Raw genomic sequence first — 21,663 nt, 5'->3', positions numbered from 1 at the left:
TGGCCAGCAGAATGGTTTGAATTCAGACTATGGGATAATCTATCACCTGAAAATTTTGGTTAAGTTCATAATATGCAAACAGTTAATAGTTTGCAACATCCAGAAAAAAAAATCATTAAAAATTCAAAATCATACTGTGTATTATTAAAAGGAACAATTAAAGTGAAATATTAATTGCCATTTAAAACCCATATGAGATTTTTTAAACATGACTTTAGAAATGTCATGAAAATGTTTAAAAAGAAAATTTTATTATGTACTTGATGTTTGTATTCGAGATATTCTGATTCAAACTATAGAACTGATATCCGCACAGGACAGGCGGCAAAGCTTGAATCAAGCAAGTGACTTCGGTGTTGCCGCGGGCGATAGGTAGCTCGCTCACCGCTTCGCTGTTGGCGACCAGGTCGAAGCCTTCATCCTCGCCGTCCCCGCCGTCCCACGGGGTGAGCTCTGCCTCCTCGCTGCTGCGGCCGTTGCTGAACTTGCAACTGATGGCGCTGTCGATCTTGAACGTACCTTCAAACCAAACAGAATCAATTGGTTGTCTGTAAAGTCTGTTTACGGACGATCGTTTAACGTGACGTCATAACAAAACATTGACGAAATGATTGCATACTTTTATGAATAAAACTGAATCATTTTTATTGAATTATCACTATTTTGTATGGATAGAAAGAAGGAGTGAAATGAAATCTACAATTTAATTGATAAATTTACTTTCATTTGCACTCATTAATTCAAATATGTTTATTACTTTAACAAAGAGATTATTTTAACTATAACTTTTATACATGTTTGCTATTTAACTTCTTCCAATCTGTGTTATTCTGTTAAGGATAGGACGATGATAGGAAAAGTAGGAAACGAATGGGAGTGTTTCAAGTTTAATGTCCCTCGAAAAAGTCAAATCGATGGTTGTTCCAATCGAGTGGAAGAGAGATAGTTGCGGCGCAAGCGTACAATGAGCGTAACGGGACACAGCGTAACGGGGCACTTTTTCGTGCGTGCAGCGTTCATCGATTAATTAGACGTTGTCACGTCAAAAATTAATTAATTAAAGCCTGAAGTCAAGTTGACGTAGTCAGAAGAGAGGTGACAAGATGGAAATGGTGGATCGGCGGAACGAACGGGAGGGGAAAACGGGAGTAAGCCAAGAAAACACAACATTACATTTCTCACTTCCCCAAAGTCGAGGTTCGACCGCACCAGGAATTGGCCCGGCTCGACTGTACTGAAGGATTACCGGGCAGCATTCCTGGGGTCCAAGTGCTAGGGAGAGCACAGTTGAGTTCCAACATGTTTTCTATGCTTATGATTATCCTGATAGCAGAACAAAAACTACAATTCTACTGTTACAAAATTCATTGGAAACCTTATAATTTCAGCAATTTCTTTTTAGATCACTTTTACATATACGACTTCAGTAACGTTTAGTCTTCAGGATTTTTGTTTAATTATTGTGTTTGGAAAATTGTACATCAACCAAATTATTTGCCCCTGGGTCCTAAGTTTCTCTCGAAGGCCCTTCAGCCAGATGGCCTTGGTGAGAAATAAATAATCAGACACCCAACCACTGTGACCCGCGAAAAGCAATTTGAAGGCAGTGCCGAATGACCCATCGGAAATACAGCTCATTCAATTCTGCTTACTCAATAGTCTGGCAGAAAACTTGGCGAGACGTAGCTTCAAGCAGAAGCAGCTAGACAGCTAAGACTGGCACACTCGAGTCAAAGACCACAGGCTCTCTACTTTGACTATATTAATGAAGCTTGCAAATAAGTTTTAACTGTATGAATAAAGCATACTAATATCATGAAATAGTGAATAAACATGTAATCTTACATATGTCCCATAAAAAAAATTGTTACGCCAGTATGCTACCCACAAAATAAGGTTCACAGATTAAGAAAATTGCTTTATACCAGAACTAAACAGCAATTACCACAGATATGCACGATTAAGAAATGCTGAGACTACCTCAATCTATGTTATTAGGAATGACTTTGCCCAATACATGCATTAAAAATATAGTTTGGATTGAGTGAGATACAAAATATTTCTGACAATGTAAATAATAGGTTGGAGTAAAAAAAACAGCTTTTTTTTTAAATTCCAGGCTGTTAGATTTTGTTAACATATTCCCAGAAATAAACAAAAAGCTAATGACATGCCATTTGACCTGTTAAGTTGGGAAACCCTCAAAGGTAAGCAACTCAATATAAGAGTTTGTAATGTAGCAACATTTAGCTCTTAAATACCAAAACATCCATTTTGTTATCCCACCCAACCTCAATAATGTAAAACTTCCAGAGTTATATTTTTAACACAGTGAATGTGTGGGCTAAACATCTTGCAAGCTAGGCTCCATAGTTCGATCAAAACATGTTACAAAGCCCTACGAAAGAGAGTAATAAATCTTGACACAACCCGGCTACACTTCAACGGTTCTAAAAACATCCCTCATCGTAATGATGCCTGTGGCTGTGTGTGTGTGTGTGTGTGTGTGTGTGTGTGTGTGTGTGTGTATCTAACTATTGCTCTTTAAGCACTACATGATTAACATATTTTGAACAGGTATAGCTCTCGAAGAAAAATGCTGTACCCAAGGAGATTTTCCAACATTTCTTGGCAGCACCCCACTAATGCATATTCCCTCCATTACTTTCCCTTCCTCCCATTTACTGCTCTTGCTTCTCATCCTCACGCTGAAAACAACACTCTGGTTCACACTATAAATCCTCTCTTAAAAGGTACTGGTGTTTGCAAGTCAAACAATCACATAAAGGCTGCTGCACATACCGTTTATTTTTCCATGAATGAATTGTTAAGACTAATGTTCCCAAAGTCACACATTACAAAAAGAATCAATTGATAACTAACTAAAAACTGCACTGACCAGGTCACTTCTGACCACTTCAAAATGGCTATGCAAATAAAAAAAATCTGTCTCAATGGACACGTGGTGGCGTTATCCGTAAAAAAAACATTTGTCACTTTGATCCCCATTCTAACCATGGGAAAGTACAAGTAACTGCTTGAATACATCACACTGTACATCAGTGATTCTCAAAGTGTTTGTTACGGTGCACTGGTGCGCCCTAGATAATTTCTAGGTCCGCCCTGTGGTATGCTATATAAACATATGTCCAGATATAAAAATTAATATAGTTACTCTATTACACCATTTCATTACGGATATACCGCTCTTTTTTGTTAACACACAATTATTATATGTTATTTGAACAACTCTACAGGTTTTGCTCGAAAAGTGATTTCATTTAGCACAGCGCTTCGAACAATCTGGGCTTCTGCCCACCCCACTTTTTAAATGGTTTCATTAATGATTACGTATGTTGTCCCATCATATTCAGTACATTGGTTAGGTTTTCTGATATTTAAATAACAGCTTTTTATCCCTTATAAGAAGTAAGCCTGTTTTTTTCATACGTTTCATAAAAATAATTTATATTGTTTCATGATTTTTAAGTTGTTCTGACGATTTTATTGCTTTGAAGTGAATAAGACCCTAGATTTTTTTTTTACCTGTTTCTTTATTTCTGTAGTTTTTTTTATGAGCTTTATTAACATATATTTTTTAAGTATTTCTTGTTTTAGCTTTATTCGTAAATGAGTGTTAATGTAAGTTCTTTTGTACTTTTTTTTGCCATGGCCCTTTGTTTGAACGAGCAGGTGCGATGGTTTGCCAGTTGCGTAATGGAGAGACAGAGACAGAGTTCGGTGGCAGTGAGAAAGGACTCTGTGCTGTTGCCATGGCGCCAGTACTGGCTGATACTTTTTCAAGGTATTTTTTCGATTGGCCAAAAACGATGTCACCAGGATCTGTGATATTTTCTTGTCGTAATTTTTGCTGGAAAAGCCTCGGTGCGAGGGGCAGGAAATTTGTGTTCCGCTAAGATTTTGTGAGGGATGTGCTGTGATTGGCTGGAGAGGTCCATCACCTGCCACTTCCTCCGGATGGCACACATTTGCACGTAGCCTCTTTAGTCATTGGCTGAACGAGGCAGAGGTCATGTATCGGGCGTTGGCTCACAAATAACATATTAATGTTAGAATTTTGTGGCTGTGGTCCGAGCGTTACCGTGGAATGGGGTTACTTTGATATTGAGGGGTTTCTTTGATCAGGTGCTACTCATTTTAAATTGGCTCCATAACATTGCCAAACAGTTGAATGCAGTGTTGCTTTCATAGTAGATGGCAGCACAAGTATTTTCTAGGCCATAATAACATTTCTTGGTGCCATTTTGTTTTTGTTTTCTAAATGGAATGCCTATTTGTTGATGGGAGCCAGTTCATACATTAATTTTTGTCCCAAAAAGGTTAAGTATTATAAATACTGCTAGCTTGTTCTCACTGTTTTTTAAGAGTTTAAATGTTTAATGTATGGTATATATGTTATAGTTTTGTGGTTTGTACAAATTTATGCATACCCATATGTTTATTATAACCTATAATTTATTGTGGGATTACTTTGATCACTTTAGTTTGAAGACAAGTACAACATGTACCTACCTACTGTACTTTTGTAAACATAATATTTAAACCATGTAAGCATTATTACACATATTTTTGTTCAATGTTAAAATAACTAAACAAATAGGCTTCTAAAATAAAAACAGTAAAATTGTATTACCAAGAACTAGGTGCGGCAAAAATAAGAATGTCTATGTACTGGTATTGTATCTACTTTCAGGTTCCGACTTTAATCTGGCTACAGGGCTTTTTTTCATAAGTTCAAGCCAAGACAGGCAAGATGCCTTGTGATTATAAAAGGAAGTTAGGTTCTAAATGCTACCAAAACTACAAAGAATTGAAGTTAGAAGAGGCTTTAGAAGCAGTTGCTGATAATAAGATGTCGTTACGCCAAGCTTCAAGGGAGTTCAACATTCCTTATGGTACTTTACACAATAATTTAATGGAAAGCACGGAGGTAAGCCTGGGCGAAGAATAGTGTTTTCCGAAATTGAAGAACTGGCTATTATTAATGGGCTTCTTACGTGTAGTGACTGGGGTTTTCCACTGAGTGTCCAAGATGTGCAGATGTTTACTAAAATGCATTTAGATCTTGAAGGGCTCATTGAACCAAGATTTCAGAATAATGTGCCTGGAAAGGATTGGGTCCTGTCTTTATTAAAGCGACATAAAGATAAAAGTAGGCCAAAGAATGGCATAAAATTTAAAAACCTCAAAGGCAGAAGTTTCCCGGGAAATACTTAACAAGTATTTTAAAAATCTTGTTGAAACTCTAAAGGATGTTCCACCATGTAACATGACGAGACCAATGTTTCTGACGATCCTGGTAAGATGAAGGGAATTTACAGAAGAGGTGTAAAATATCCAGTTAAAATCTGCAACAACTGTATTGATGTGTGGTTCTGCTTCCGGAATTCTGTTGCCACCTTACATTATTTATAGGAGTGAAGGATTTCATGACACTTGGAAAGAAGGAGGGTTGAAAGGCAAACCTTGCTGTTCAGATTCATGTTGCTCGAGGGGCTTTCGATACAACAGAACCAAGCATGGTTGGATTGATTCTGCTACATTCCATGATTGGTTTATTTCCACATTTCTACCTCATGCAAAAAGGTTGGAAGGAAAAGTTATTTCAATTGGTGATAATCTCTCCTCCCACTTCAATGAAAATGTCCTCCAATTATGCAAGGTGAATAACATTCATTTTGTTTGTTTGCCAACCAAATGCTACACATCTATGTCAGCCGTTAGATGTGTCTACAACACAGGTTTGGTTTTGGGACTTGCATGGGCCGAGCAGCGAGTGATAAGAGGAGGACTTTACCTTTCGAGGCCTGGCAGTGCTCGTCCGCTTCATCCTCGAGGCAGCCGGCATCCTCGGGGCCGAACGACTTCTCCACGGGCAGCGACGGCTCTTTGCTCTGGGCCATCCCGACGGTCCGCGCGTTCCCGGCCCTCGCTTCACTGCCGCGCCTGCTCCATCTGCACATCCGTCACACAACCCCGGGTCACCTTCGCGGGACGCCAGTGATCCCACCGCTCACGCTCAAACACAGACCTGCCAAACATTCAAATTTAAAAAATCATGAGGTCCTCGATAAAAATTTCCAGGCCCATAAATGCAGGTTAGATATAAAAAAAACAACAAATGAGAATCTTGAAATTTAAGTGACATACCTGTACATATGTTACATGGTCTCTGCTTCAAAATTTATCTCAACAAATTATAGGTTGCAGATTTAATTTAGTTGAACATAATTTAGCGCTGTCGTGTAGTGATCACGCAGGGCCGCAACTAAAAAAAGATGTAAAATAACACTCTGCTTGTGTGTAACACTATTATCACTGTTCACAGCAAAATTATTTTTTTTATTGGAAGCAATACACTTCACGTGTTAGTTGTGTTTTTTTTGTAGCGACATGTTTCACAATGTCTCCTCTTCCGCTATGCGAGATAGAAAAATCAGCACGGCACACGCTACAAAACGCAAAATTGCTTCCTTTACGTGACTCGAGTATTGATGGAAACTCGTTACTGTAAGCTTTCGTAAAACTTGTTTTGTAACTTTTACAAACAAAATCTTGGGGCCCCAAAAAATCGTGAGGAAACACTATTTTGACGTGAGGGCGTGAGATGGACCTTAAAATCGTGAGCCTCACACCAAAATCGTGAGAGTTGGCAGGTCTGCAAACATCATTTCACTGTTCGATGCCCGAGCAAGGAAGTACGTACGTCTACCAAAGCTATCTTACTGATCAATTCAAGCCTGTCTACAAATATGTTTGGGTCCATGATGACGTTATCAAACATAAACCTTGCTGCACACCAAAACAATCACAGTAAAACGACGGTTAAAGTGCGGAAAGAAAGGAGCAGAAGGCACGAGAGGTGCAAGTTGTGTTGGTGACGCCAGCAAGTTCTCCGCGAGGCAACGGCAGCGAACAGGAGAGTTCTTCTGCGACGAGCGTCTTAGAAGACCCGAGGCAATATCACCGAGGTGAAGTGTTGCAGCGCACGTGAGTAGCGGTGGACAAGTGTGTAGACGGTAAGCAGACATGGACCACAAGCATTTGATTAGTTAGGTTTTTTTTAGATAAACATTATACTGTTGTAATTTGAGGAAAATGTTAATTCGTAATTATTAAAATATTCCTTACTTAATTGGGCTATCCTTTTAAAAAAACCTTTCCCCCTGACGTAAGAGTATGATAAGTGATGTGTCAAATCCAAAATTTCTCAAATCTGAATGTCGAATTTGAATCCCTAAAAGTACTTTGAATATACCCCTCAAATCAGAATCTAGGTCTCAATGGTCAAAAATAAAATAATGCATAAGAAATGAAAAAAATATATATATTAACTATGGTGTTGAAACAATTAACAATTTAAATGTTTCATTCATGAACTAAGTTTCCAGAATCAACAGGTATTGTAACTTTATTAATATGAATACATGTTAAAAATACAGTAATGACCTAGTAAACTCAGAGGCCATCAGTGTCAAATTTTTTTAATTAACTTTATTTCTTCCAATATTTTTCTTCAAATCTTTTTCCTCTAATAATATTTAATCCTTCGAATATTAAGAACTATATATGGTATTTGAGGATTTAATTGGTCCATCCCCAGTTATAACCAATAAACAATATAAATCAATAATTTATTGTAAATTGTGTTTGGTACATTTTACTTTTTTTTCTCCACATATGGAGATTATGGACCAGCTACACTCACTACAGAACCAGTGGTAGTTTCAGGAAAAGGAATATATAAAATATAAACTATTTTGTGTTTTTTTTAATTTTCTGTCATTGAATTATTGTGTTTTTATATAAAATTACCTGTCCAATTTCTTTGATCAAACTTTGATGCCAATCCTATCCAACATGTGACTCATGTGCACCCATTTTATCTAAGCGAATACACTCAGTTTATGTTTTCTTCTCCAGGGTCTAACTAAGAATGTTTTCTCTTTTTTAAATGAGCAGTTTTAAAGTCTCTTTAATGTCATAGTTTAACGTTTTGTGAAGTGTTTCGTACGGCACAGGTAACTATGCAGTTTCCCGCACCATCTCTGGCACCAAGAGCCCAGTATTACTTGAAAGCCTATCCAGGCCAGTAACAAAATCCTCCTCATTCCTCGAAATTATATATTTTTTATTTTCTTCTCGTGTTAATTTATTAATATTTTATTGGACTAAGTGCAAATCTCTGAATAAACTCTGCTTCTTGGTTTTTTAAAGTTGTTTAAATATCTAATCCCGAGTTTTGAATGACATCAAAACCATTGATTGTTCGTTATAAGCTATTCCTTTAAGCTTTAACCTTCAGCAATAAATATGAAAATTAACATGCAAAATTGTACTATAGATATGAATGAAAAATGGTGATAATTTTCCTTCTTTTTCACGGTTTTTGAACAAAATTTCATTATTCATGTTTATTGTGTTATAAATAAATTTTATTTTAATTTTTGGTAATTTTATTGTTACCAATTAATAAATAGAATGTGTACAGGTAAGTATTCCAAGCATATAAAGTAAAACTATTTTTAAATGCTATCTTCACGTTTTTATTTACCTGCTTGGATTTTGCCCCATTAGACTGTTTTTGAGTTCATGCCTGATTCTAGCCAATTTGATTGTGAGAAAATAATGAAAACTGTTTTGGAAAATATTTTTCATTAAAGTTTTACCACAAAATGTTTTCACATGGTCACATCTCTCCCTATCATGCTATTTCTTTAACTGTACTTAAGGGAAATTACTCTTTTGTAAAATGATTTACAACTGAAGGGGGGGGGGGGGGGGGAACACTTTAAATATACCAGATCAATCACTTAAGCAAGACTGCATAAATTATCTTGACTCCTGATTTTCATAAAAAAAAAAGAAGTTATATAGTTTTATGTATGTATTCCTAGAAACTCTAATAAATATATATTATATTTGAAAGATTTGTGCAATGGGAGTGCATGACTTGATGCAAGCTTTTGGACATACGCCATTGCTAAACACATGTATGTCTGTAGAAGAAAACTACAAAAAACATAAATTAAGCAAAAAATTGCTGTTGTCAGGATATAACCACCACACAATACTCCAAAACAGGAATATGGTCAACAAACAAAGAAAAACAAAGAAAAATGGACTAACAGAACGAAAAAAAACCCACAAATGATGACAGCACAAAAAAAAATACCGAACCAAAAAATTCAGCAAAACAGTTGAAACGAGACATAAACACAGCAAAACGGAAAGACGAAACAAACAACAGTTTTCTAAAACAGACATACATGTGTTTAGCAATGGCGTTATGTCCAAAAGCTTACATCAAGTCAATAAATATATAGTTCTTTGTACTATCTTTGGCAAAATTTCAGAAAGATACTGAAGTGCATTTCATAAAAGTGTGTTCATTTTTACACACACTAGTTTGGCACTGAGAGCTAAGGGGGGCAAGCAGGGATAGCGAGTGCACTACGCGAAGCCACAAAACTCTGACCATTGTATAACAACTGCCACGTCTCGGGCTCTGGTCGAGGTTTTCAAGTTCCGAGGGTTCTCTAACAAGAGGTGTTTTACAGGAAGGGCAGCTGGCGCCTAACTAACCTCCCCAATTTAGTCTGGCTTGCGCCCAACAAGGCGTCAGAAAAGTCCTCTTCAACCCCTCCCGACTGGCTGGGCGACGGAACAGCACGTAAACATGCAAATCCTCCCAAATCAGCCAAAGCGTATCATGCGATGGTGTCCTTAGCTTTTTTTTTTTACGTCGCTGGCCTGGAATTGTGATAGGCACAAAAAATAGCACCTAAAATTTGAACACATTATCGATCACTCTGCATGGTGTCAACCGACTTCACTCACGTTTAATTAAAGTTAGTAAAAACTGAGAAAAGGACTAATACATATATATATATATATATATTTATGATTAAAGTAGGCATATACAAGTTTTAAGATATTAGGACTCTGTATAGTATGAAATATCACTGACACTGTTTTGTAAATAAGATGTCCATGTCCTGAATATCCCCCATTTTCTAGATTCTCCATACCTAGAGAATCCCTGATTCAACATTTGAAAATTGACAAGTTGAGTTATAACAGAAAACTTACAGCTTGAAATAGCAATGGCGTTCAAGCACCTATCTAATTAGTTTGCACGCAACATTCCTACATAGGTAGTATTTTAAGACTCAATCTCATGTGGAGTAATTGGTAATTCCTTTTTTTTTTTGTAATTGCTATTATTTAAGGACTATACCTAAGAATTTATTGTGATAGCTCTCTTACAATTAAAGTTTTGTTCCAAAAATTTGTCCATGTACTAGTAGCTAATAGCAGTAAAAATGCACACAAGTTTTTATAACTATGATCACTTGTGTTAAATTTTACAGCTTGTGATTAATTTACAAGAAAACTAAATAAACAACATGACATGTGACACACTGCCTAAATTATTCTGTTTCTAACTTTTTATAATACTTTTTTGCCATTTTAACATATTTTTTTGCTGGCTTGGTACCTACATGGCTGGGCTGAAATCTAGGTGATGTTAGTTGACAAACATGTCTAGGATACATTTTTTAATTATTCTTGCAATGGTGAAGACTGATTAAAAATAATTGTCATAGAAAAACCTCACAAATAGACCACACGTGTGAATATATAAACCTACAGAGAACCAGCCCATGTAATCTGATTCCAAATTTTACATGCCTAAACAGCACAGATGATTCTGTAAAAGGAATTTAGTGAAAAATATTACAGCACGGATGAACAACGTGGGCTGACCACAAAAAGACAGCTGCAATGACAGTTAATACAGAAGAACAGCAACCCCGAACACACAAAGGCACGCAAACAAACTCAGCGATGAAACTTAACAGACATTATGAACATAATGATAGCACATCATCAAAAAAATTCAGTCTCAAACTTGATCACTAGCAAAAGCACTTGGATTCTTCTAAATGATGCCATGCCAATGAATTCACCATTACACTATTAAACCACTAATTATTTATTTCCTGGCCACTAAGTTGGAAGGCTAAGGATTTAAAAAAATTCTTACCATAAAAATACTTTCAACAGAATACAGAAACACCATTTAATATGACTTACAAAAACTTTTCCCATATAACACTTGACTGCATAAATATCACATGTAACTTAAAACTTAAGTATATTATTTTAATTGTTGGTTATTAAGAAATTATATAAAAAAAAACTTTTTCATGACTGTTAAATTTCCTAGTATTTCCTGTCAATTTTGAGGTAGTTGTTTACTTTCTAACCAGACTATCTTAATCAGCTTGAGTTACTGCAGATAGCTGGCATACAGATAACCAATGAAGTGTCTTAACAATCACATCACTACCAAAAATATTATTTGGCCTTAATATATGCTCTGCCATTTGCCAGTACCCCTTATTAAGGTAATCACACTATTTAACCTTTACTTTACACTGCTTACAGGGCCTGTCTAGTCAGAGATCCATGTATCTGCGCAAGTGAGACGGGATGATACGTGCGACGCTCGCTGGTGCTTCTAGCGCGGTGTCGCCTCTAAGGGCACGGCTCTGAACTGGCGCGCAGTCTTCTCGTCGCGCAGAGGGCCAACTATGAGATCTAAAACCCCTTTTCATCAAAGTTTTACCCCAAAATGTTTTTACATGGTCATATCTCTCCCTATCATGCTATCTCTTTAACTGTACTTAAGGGAAATTACTCTTTTGTAAAATGATTTACAACTGAATGAAAAAAAAACTTTAAATATACCAGATCAATCACACAAAACTGCATCTTAATAATTTGAACAAGACTGCATAAATTATCTTGACTCCTGATTTTCATAAACCATAACATCAGATAGCGGAGAAATGAAAAAAGGAGCAATACAAAATCCTAGAGTGCTTTCAAGAATCTGAACTGGGCATTTCATGTCTAAAATTTATTCTGAAAACATGTGTTTTAAGCCATTTCCCCTCTCCCCAAAATACAGTTTCAAAACGAAATACGGAAATAGAACTAAACATCAAACATCAGGACATTCTTAAATGATTTTAGTAAATACACACCACTTGGATAGCTTGAGCATTTTTTGAATTGCGTGGTTTTTTCTGAAGCTCTGCGCACCATATGTGCGCCCAGATATGTGATAAAAAAATATACCTATAACCTTTCAGTCTATTCGTCCACCGAAGTGGAATATTTATGTCTCAATGATACATGGAGTTTATCAAACCCTGAATGTGTGGGTTAAGGTGTACCCGCATACTTTACAGCTATGGCTATTATTTTACTTTTATTAATTATTATAAAATTATTACACAATATTGTAAATATAGCATAAAATTATTACTACACAAAAAAAAAATATTTAAAAAAAATTGTTTAGCTATAATAAAAAAATTTAAATTAGGTATAACTTAAGAATTGACAAAGTGTGACAAAGGGTTAACATGCGGACACGATAAGGGTATAATTAGTGATGCAAATAGTTCAATCATGAAAACAGCTGATACAACTAGGTTGTATGAAAGCCCTAAACTTATACACAAATTGGATTCATTTTTAACATTAAGGCCTGGTCTCACACGCCATGTAGTTATTTCATTTTCTTATCAGTACCTTTATTTAAGGGATTAGTTAAGCAAGTGATCAGACCAAGACTTGCGAGACTTTTCACTTCTATTATATATGGTAATACTTAGGCCGGCCACACACAAATTCCGGTTTTCCTCAGAGGTCTGCCTCAAGGTACAGAACCTTAAGGTAGACCGGAGTGTGTGTATGTTATCGTACCTTGAGGTTTCCCGGAAAGAGGCGACCGGAGTGAAGATCGAAAATACCTTCGTTCGCCTCAAGTTACGCCCCTTCCTCACACGTTTCCGGTGCGTGTGGACCAGAGATCAGGCAGACCTTGAGGCGACCTGTCAGTGCCTGCCCCTACATCCGCGAGTGAGGTCAGTCCGAATACTTTCTGTGGTAAACATTTCTTCTCGAACACACAAAGTATTGGAGGAATTTATTAATCTGTACAAGGATTCTCCTTGCTTATGATAAGTAAAGTTAAAGAATATCATGATTGCGGAATGAGGGGGGCTGCATACGGATGATTAGTGGAAAAAATTAAAGAAATAGAGTGTACTGCCAACAAAGATGTAGTAATTAAAAAAAAAAATAATAATTTTAGAAGCAACACACACAAAGAAGCGAAAAAAGTGAATTCAAAGAATAGTGGAAGTGGTGCCAATGAAGTTTATGAGCCGGCATAGTGGTATTTCCATCTGTTTAATTTCCTGTTGGATGTCCTATTTCCCAATTATTGATGCCACGAGCGACAGGAGTTTCAAGTATGTATCTTCATCCATCCTTAAGTAATTAATTAAGCCAATCTTTTGGCGTGAATCTCAGCTCATTCAACAAATTTATGTGTGAATATTTTTGTCTTTTTTTTAACTAGTCTTTGCACCACAAGTTTCGTTTCACTTTCTGTGTCTTCATTATACCCATTGCTATAAGCAATCCAACGACAGCAAGAGCATCGTCTGTTCACGCCATAATTGCAGGTATACTACTGACACACACGCCTCAAGGTAACTCTAGTAGACCCGAACATGTGGGCACAACCCCTGTTTCAGGTATGCCTTGAGGCAGACCTCTGAGGAAAACCAGAGCGTGTGTGGCCGGCCTTAACAATTGCTAGGTACTTCACCGTTAAAAAAATATAAAAAATCAGAAACTGGTATTATTTAGTTTCTACTCCTACCACAGATGTATCAGTTGAAGGGCACTGCAATCCTCAGTAGTTAATTACCCGACATAAATTTTATTTTACGGTTCAAAAGAGTTGTTCATTGATAAGCGCCATTGTTATTGGAAGTGTCGAAGAGTGTGTGTCAGTGAATGGGTCTGTTCTAGGTGTGATTCAGTGGAAGTTAAAAGTTTCTTCCTCCTAAGCATTCTTAAATTGGGTAAAGACAGTAGAATTCCACTAATTAGAATGAGTTTATGGTGAAAGTGATACAAAAAAAAACTTTGTTTTGTATTTAAAAAATATTTTTGATGTCTTAATTCAATTATCAACATGTTAAGTGATTTTGTGCATTTAAGAGAGTTATAGGCCGTGTTTGTTACATGATAACTTGATGTTTATAGATATACATGGTTCGTACCCTCTTGTGCAACCAAAAATTAAGGAGTTTTTAAGGACTATACAGAGGTAGAAAATCATTTGTAATGTCAGAAAATACCTCACAAAAATAATGATAAATAGTCAACAAAAAATAACCCAAGCATAGTTATAAAATAAATATGTTCAACATAAGACAGTAAACAACGTCTTTTTAGTTTAAAGATGAGATGCTAATTATGAAAAACTAATTCAAAACATTTTTAATACATAAAATCTAAACACATGGCTTGAAATTAGCAAATTGAACTGTGCATGCATGGTTTGCTGCCAAGTAGAAAACAAGTAACATTAATAATATATCCGCATGTATCATTTAATTGCATGCTATCATTCTTTATTAAAGATTATAAATGAAAATTATGTATTTTCAAGGAACCTTATTCAATTAAAGACAAATTAAGGACTTTTCGAGGATATTAAGGAGTCATACGAACTCTGAGATATGTAGTTTACTATATACTCCTGTATTTCGGTAATTATTTGGCTAATCCGAAAATATGATAATTCAAACAGGTTTCGACCCCAATTAGTTCCGATTAGCGGAACTCTAATGTAATTTAAATTTAAACATTAACTGTGATTTTGTAGTGAGGTGTGTTTGTATGTCAGCTGTTGACTCAAGTATGAAAGAAAATTTTGAAAAAAAAAAAAAAAGTAATTTCAAGTAATTTCAATCTTTTTTTTTTTTTTTTTAATGGGACATAGTTTTACTAAACCTAGCACTCAGTTAAAAAGGTCATGAAAAATGTTGTACCTGCCTCCAACGTAGATAACCGTTGTTCAACATTTGCTGAAGTTTTGTTATTATATGTTACATGAAAGACCAGAGATCCTGTGCACTTTATCCTAATGGCATGATTCTGTAAGCATTTCTCCTGTGGGTACATGACGCTTAATGTTTTAATTTCATACAACAAAAAAATCATGGACATAACAAAGACTTGTGAAATAACATGAATATAAAATAAAATAATTTAAATCCATAATGACCTGACGTAATTTGTTTGTGTTGTGATGATTGAGTATTTGTCATGTCCCAGATTGTTTGACAGTACTAAATTAAAACCGCAAGCATCACATACCACAGTACCAAAGTACACACGATCATACAATCAGTATCAAGTCCACAGGATATCTGGTCTTAATGGTTACAGTGTTTTCAAGTATTCATGAGGCATTCCAAACCATCCTTTTCGGGTCAAACACAAAAACACCATTTTCAATTTTTTTTTTCACGGAAAAACTACACAGTAATATTCTTACAGTGTGGCTTTACCGTGAAATAATAATAATAATAATAATAAATTTCCAAAAATACGTTCGTTTTTTTAAACCAGAGACATTCCTGTATTTACCCTGAAAACAGCATTTCTAAATTCCTACTGGTTTCTGAGAAATTTCCATTTATAGGTCACATTACATAGCCTATGCAGTAAGCTGACCGTCATCATGTTGCGCTTTAATTGCAATGCTGATCCTGTGGTTGTTCATGGACATAATAATGTGTATATTTTGTATTTGGATATTGTGATGCAATGGAAGGTAAATAAAAATTTTAAAAAATAATAATAATTTGGGTCCCAACTGAGCATCCAAACTCAAGTGTCAACCCTTGTCAGGGATTTTCTTAGCATGGAGGCCGAAGCGCTGACTTGTTACCTGCGAAAGCATGTAAGTTGACGCATAAAAAGGAAATATCACAAGTAACAAACATAACAATTCCTTTTTGCGCATCAGGTTACATGCTTGTCACACGTAACAGGTCGGCGCTTCGCGCTTCCATACTGATAAAAAAAATCTATGTCAACAGTTCTTGCTTGGGTTTAGATGCTCAGGAGAAACTCACATATTTTTTTAAAATTTCTATTTACCTTCCACTGCATCACAAAATCCAAGTACAAAATATACACGTACTTATATATATATATTTTTTTTTTTTGAAGATAATGATGCTGTGCTAAAACAAAATTATGGTGGCCACATCACTGCACAGGCTACCTACTATAAGATATAAACTGTAAACAAATTGTGGCGACCATGCACAAGTATTGTAATGTAAGCAATAAACTGTGATTTCTCAGAAACCAATAGGAATAAAGACCCCTTTTCAGAGTGAATACAAGAACGTCTATAGTGTTCGAAAAAAGTATTTTCTGAATTTTATTATTACTTCACAGAAAAGCTGCCCTGTAAGAATATTACCAGCTAAACTTGGAAAGTTTGACCTATATTTGGTGAATAGCTGTTGAGAAAATTTGAGGCAAACCAAGAGAGCTTTGTGATAACTTTACAGCAATACTCGTCAAATGATAGCTTTAATCCAACAGAGAAGAATCAATAAACCATGGAAGAAAATGCACGAATAAAGTCGCAAGCACAGCACTCTGACCTCCAACTTGATACAGTGGTAGATAATAAAACACTAAGACTATGACTTTCACACTGTCTACAATTACAATCATTAATCAAAACAGAAGTCATAAAGTCGAAATGTTGGGACAAAATTCAACTGCCAGGATTAACCAATCAGCACTGAAGAGACACAAGGAACTAACCAGCAAAGCTACTAGCTATGGATATTCAAAAATAACTGCAAAAAGTACAGCTTTTTTCCTGTCCAAGATGAATTGTAATATTCCATAGCACTAATTTGTTAATAAGTCCTTACAAACATTTATAAAAAAATGTGAAGGTACTATAAATTGTGTTACTATAGATTTTCTCTTTTTTTTTATTAATGTAGAAATTGTTGATTGGCTACATATGCTGCAGAACGTAAGGCTGTTTAGAAAATGAAATATTTTATTTGCTTATTTAATCGGTCGTATTTTTGTGTTTTTATGTAACATAATTTATCCAATATCTTTTTGAACTTGCAGACCCAAATAAAATCTAATGGATGCAATAACTATAACCAAATAAAAGTAAACTTGCTAAATATCTAGGAAAGGAGTGCATACAATGTATTTTTTTTTTACTTCCTGACATTTTATTCTAATCATTCTGTCAAACTTCAAAGCTATAACTATATTATTTCCTTTCCCAAGAAGGAAATATTTTCCAATAGCACGTTCATATTATGATTTCCACCATGAAATGAAACATTGGCAATTAGTGAATGGTTGTACCTAAGTCTTTACGAAAGTTATTTAATGTTTCTTTGTTTGTATATTGTAGTAGTGATTGTTTGATTTCATTAATATATGTTTCTGAGGTTATTTATATCATTGCACGTGTTGCAGATTCTTGTAAATAAAGAAAGGTTTGTTGGCTAAAGTTAGCTACATTAGTAACACATATTTAATATTTAAATGAATAGGTAAAACATCATTAATGTAACAGACAACAAAACTGCCCATTCAAACAAATTTGTAGTATGTACCTATTTTAAATGTAGCTAAACCAGCATAACCATATTAAAACTTAATTACAGGTACAATACTTTAAATATTACAATCATGTTTACATAATAATTATAAAATGTCACATAGTAAATAAAAAGGTGTTTATGGATTTTTCTTTGCACTTTTTACAGTTGTGCCCCTCTCGAGGATAATTTAAATAAAAAATTTTTATTGTACTGTAACATCGGACTCTCATGACCTACAATTGAATTGTAGACCAGGTTATTGCAACTTGGCCCAATGATCATGATCCCCGAACCTGGATACCATTCCATTTTTTTTTATTAAAAGTACCTATATGTTTAACAGTTCAGGATTGAGTGCTGTGCCCCATCACTTATATGCTATAGAAAGAAGTAAGAGCACACCATCGCTTAGTTACCTTGTCTTACACAGTACCTCATATGAATGTGTGGTTGTTTCCAACACACTCAGCAGTGAACAAAAGACATTATCATTACGTATCATCGAAAGAAGAGATTCTTCCATATAAAAAAAAAAATACTTACCAACACTTATTTCACAATCATTCACTAAGGGCCGGTTGCACCAATAACTGTTCGGATCCGAGATCGTAGGATCTTTGTTTCAGTCTGATCTCAAGTCGAATCTGAGATCCAGTGTATATGTGTTGCACCAAAGTGAACTTACAAGTTCAGACATTCGATCTCACGATCTAGGTTTAGGTTGGTAAAGATCGATTGTAAAATGAAAGCAAGTTTTCTATTGGCTACTGAATTCCGTCTAGTCACAGAGAATATTTTTTAGCATGTTTGAAGATCTTGCTGTAAATGTTGGCATCGTGATTACAGAATTCAAGACGCAATGTCTTGAAGTGCAAGGGAAGAGCCTTAATATTTACATACAAGCCTATTTGTTTATTGATTACAAACTTGTGGTCGGTTGTGAGTTGACTGGGGTACACGCGGGTACACATGATGATGGAAAAGAAAATTTCAGTACCTAAAAAAGTTTTTTTCTCTGGAAAAAAAAATCATCCTTGTCAATTTGGTGCAAGAAAGACTGGATATTTTAGAGTGTAAGAGAACTGATGGCGTGTTTTGTAAGCAGAAGGAAGAAGCTTGGCAAGAATTGGCATCATATTTTAAATAACGTTATGATGACAATTACCATACTTTGGGCATACCTAAAAATATATTGGCCTAAATTTCCTGTAAACTATTGTAGCCCATCAAAATATCAATTGCAAACAAACCAGTTTATATGCGAACACGAATACAAAACACAACAAACCAACGAAAAATACACAAGATCTCGGATCCAACTGCTCTGAACCATCAATTTCAGTGGTTCAAACAGAGTTTCACCTCAATCCTCTGTCAAAAGTTGAACTCCAATGGTGCAATCCGTTTGTGTGTCGATCCTGGTTCATTACATAGTATGATCTCAGATCGACCAGCAATCTTCAATGGTGCAACCGGCCCTAAGAGGGTATTGTGATACTCCATGAAGTTTATCATTTTAACAAGTGATTATACTATGTTAGGTATATTAAACAAATTTTAAATTGTGTTGTGTGGTTACAATGGTTACTATTTTAATTGGTAGGTAATTCATAGCTAAAACTTCAAATGACCACATAGTATTTTTAATCCAGCTAAACAAACCAACCACTCACATAATTTTAATGTAGCTAACCAAACAAAAAAAAAATTCCCAATATCACAGTATTTGTAAAATATAAACTTAATCTAACCACTTGTTACAATGGTCCACAATGTCCTCTTAGAGAAAGAGTAAGAAAACATTTTTTTTTGTAGAAAATAAGCTCTCCTTCAGATTAATCTGATCATTATCTAAATGTACTACACCATAAATCTGCAGTGAATTATTTCAATGCTCTTAGAAGAGTTGGTAATGATTGTGTTTAGCATTATTTTGACAATTTAACAAGTTAATCTATAATTCTTGGCTAAATCTAAAGAATTTAAATACAAATATTGGTATAAATACAAATGTAAACAAATTTGAGCATTTAAATTCTGACATAAATCTGCAGGTAAGAAGCTATAGCTTTAAATTGATTAACTTTTAAGAGTGGCTGGCAAGGAGTTAAATCCACTCACTTTAAAAGTTAGAATGTATGAATTTATGTGCATATCTACAAGTCAGTTGAACTCTTGTAATCGTTAACGTCGTTAAAACTGTCAACGATATGATCACAAACTAAAAGCATATAATAGCGCAATTTAAGAATCAATTTTAACCATGTAGCCCTTGAATGCATAATTCCTTTAATTTCAAAAACCAAATAACAGCCCTTATTTAATTTTAGTTTCGCATTAAACAAGAACCACAACAAACGTGCGAAAACTCAAGAAGTGCAAGGGATAAACCAAAATGGCGCACTCAATCTATACGTTTAGGTTATGAAAATAATTACATCCAAATAAACGAAAATAAAAAAAATAACACGTAACTAAAATAACATTTACAAACAGATATACTCAGAAATAACAATCATATAAGAGTTTTTAAAAATTAGAACAATGAGCAAATCTAGAAGTATAGTCAGAATTATCATTACTACGATTCTACTCACAAATTCCAATAGATGTGTGATGAATTCCTTATGTTTACGTTCTCACCCACAACTTGGATTCATAACCACTTTGTATATTAATAAATAATGTATGTAAAACTACTCTAAAAGGCATAAAAACTTAATGTTTTATAACATCTTGGGCGGGTTTGTATCCCAAACAGTTCCACCAACTTAGAATCAGTATTTCCCTAGTTGGCGGCCATTTTATTTAATAAATTATATTCTCTAGATATAACCATAGAACTCTTGTAGAAATTTTTATTCAGGTATAACTGTCAAAAGCTTTAAAGTTCAGAAAAGATTATAATTATAATTTCTAACTACTTACTGCAAAGTGGTCTCTGCGTCCTTTCAAACGTAGTTCTTTTAACTCTGGACAGTGTTATAAACAAAGGTTAGCCTATATGATTTAAAATTGAAGAGTAGTCACAAGGAATGCCGAACTACTTCAGGTGAACAGGTTTAAGGAAACATGTCACAAACGCGAAAACGTACGGTTACACGGCAGTTGATTTAATTTGTGTTCAACTCCAAAACCGAATGTCTACTGTCATTGATTGAATATGTTGTGAAATCTTCTTATTTAAGGCAATATGTGTCTGTTAGAGAATTACCATTAGCATCAGTTTTAAAAGAATTAAATATTAACCTGTTTAGCTTTATTTGTTGCAGTCAGTAAAATATTACATTAACTTGGGCCAGGAATACACTCCATCTTGAGATTATCGCAAAGTAATGTTTGTACTTTAAACACTCAACAGCTAGTCACAGGCTTATGTAGAAGATATGTCGTTCTGAACTACTTTGCCAACCTTTTTCGGTTTAATAAGAAATGGCCTCAAATGTAACATGTTCAGAGTTAGTGTAACAATATGTAAACGTTGAACATGTTTGACGTCGTCTGGCCGAAGGCCACCCCAAAGCCCAACCTGCACCCGCCAGTATCCGACCCCGCTAACGGAACGCACCCCTAGCCATGGCCCTGCCCGAGTCAGGCGAGCCCCTGATGACAAGGTAGAACCAAGGGCCGTGTCTAATTAATCAAACACATCGACCCCAATTCATTAATAATCAGACCTAATTTAATGGTAACTCCACTATTAATTAAAGCCCCCGCCCAGGGAAAGTGCGATGCAGGAGTGCCCGAGTCACTCATGTGTGAACTTGCCATAATAAGTTTGTGAGTGTCTCCCTTGCGGCCTTCAGCCTTAATTAATTATAGTGTTGTGTTAACGAAAAATATTACCTCCCCGTTTTTTATGTGTAACTAGCCACTGGAGCTGTCAGCAAGCGACGAACAGTCTCTGGTGTGACTCTAAACAGTAAAACTTAATTTACTCATATTAATAAACCATAATTATTAAAGGCCATCTGCCTATCAGATTAATTAAGAATAATTAATGTATGAATTTAGAGCTGCTCTCAGTTTATTTTTACTAAAATAAATTTTGAATAACAGAACTTCAGCAACTTTGGCACGAGAGAACGCCGATACC

At 35.2% G+C, this 21,663-nt stretch overlaps 1 protein-coding gene across 2 annotated transcripts in view; it reads right to left on the bottom strand.

Moving 5' to 3' along the window:
• LOC134539931 (ataxin-2-like protein) overlaps window positions 1–20,377 on the bottom strand; it is a 122,280-nt gene extending 101,903 nt beyond the window's left edge. Inside the window, exons 1-3 of one of the 2 annotated variants that reach the window (XM_063382294.1) lie at window positions 20,165–20,377; window positions 5,819–5,976; window positions 386–519 (exon numbers count right to left, since the gene is read on the bottom strand). In XM_063382294.1, coding sequence (XP_063238364.1) covers window positions 386–519; window positions 5,819–5,924 — 240 coding nt within the window. In that variant the 5' untranslated portion in view covers window positions 5,925–5,976; window positions 20,165–20,377. The other variant, XM_063382295.1, reaches the window with a different exon arrangement.
• Between the last annotated feature and the right edge of the window lie 1,286 nt (window positions 20,378–21,663).

The sequence above is a fragment of the Bacillus rossius genome, chromosome 16 (genome assembly GCF_032445375.1).
Source record: "Bacillus rossius redtenbacheri isolate Brsri chromosome 16, Brsri_v3, whole genome shotgun sequence".
Taxonomy (NCBI): domain Eukaryota; kingdom Metazoa; phylum Arthropoda; class Insecta; order Phasmatodea; family Bacillidae; genus Bacillus; species Bacillus rossius.
This window is presented reverse-complemented; position numbering and strand designations above follow the sequence as displayed.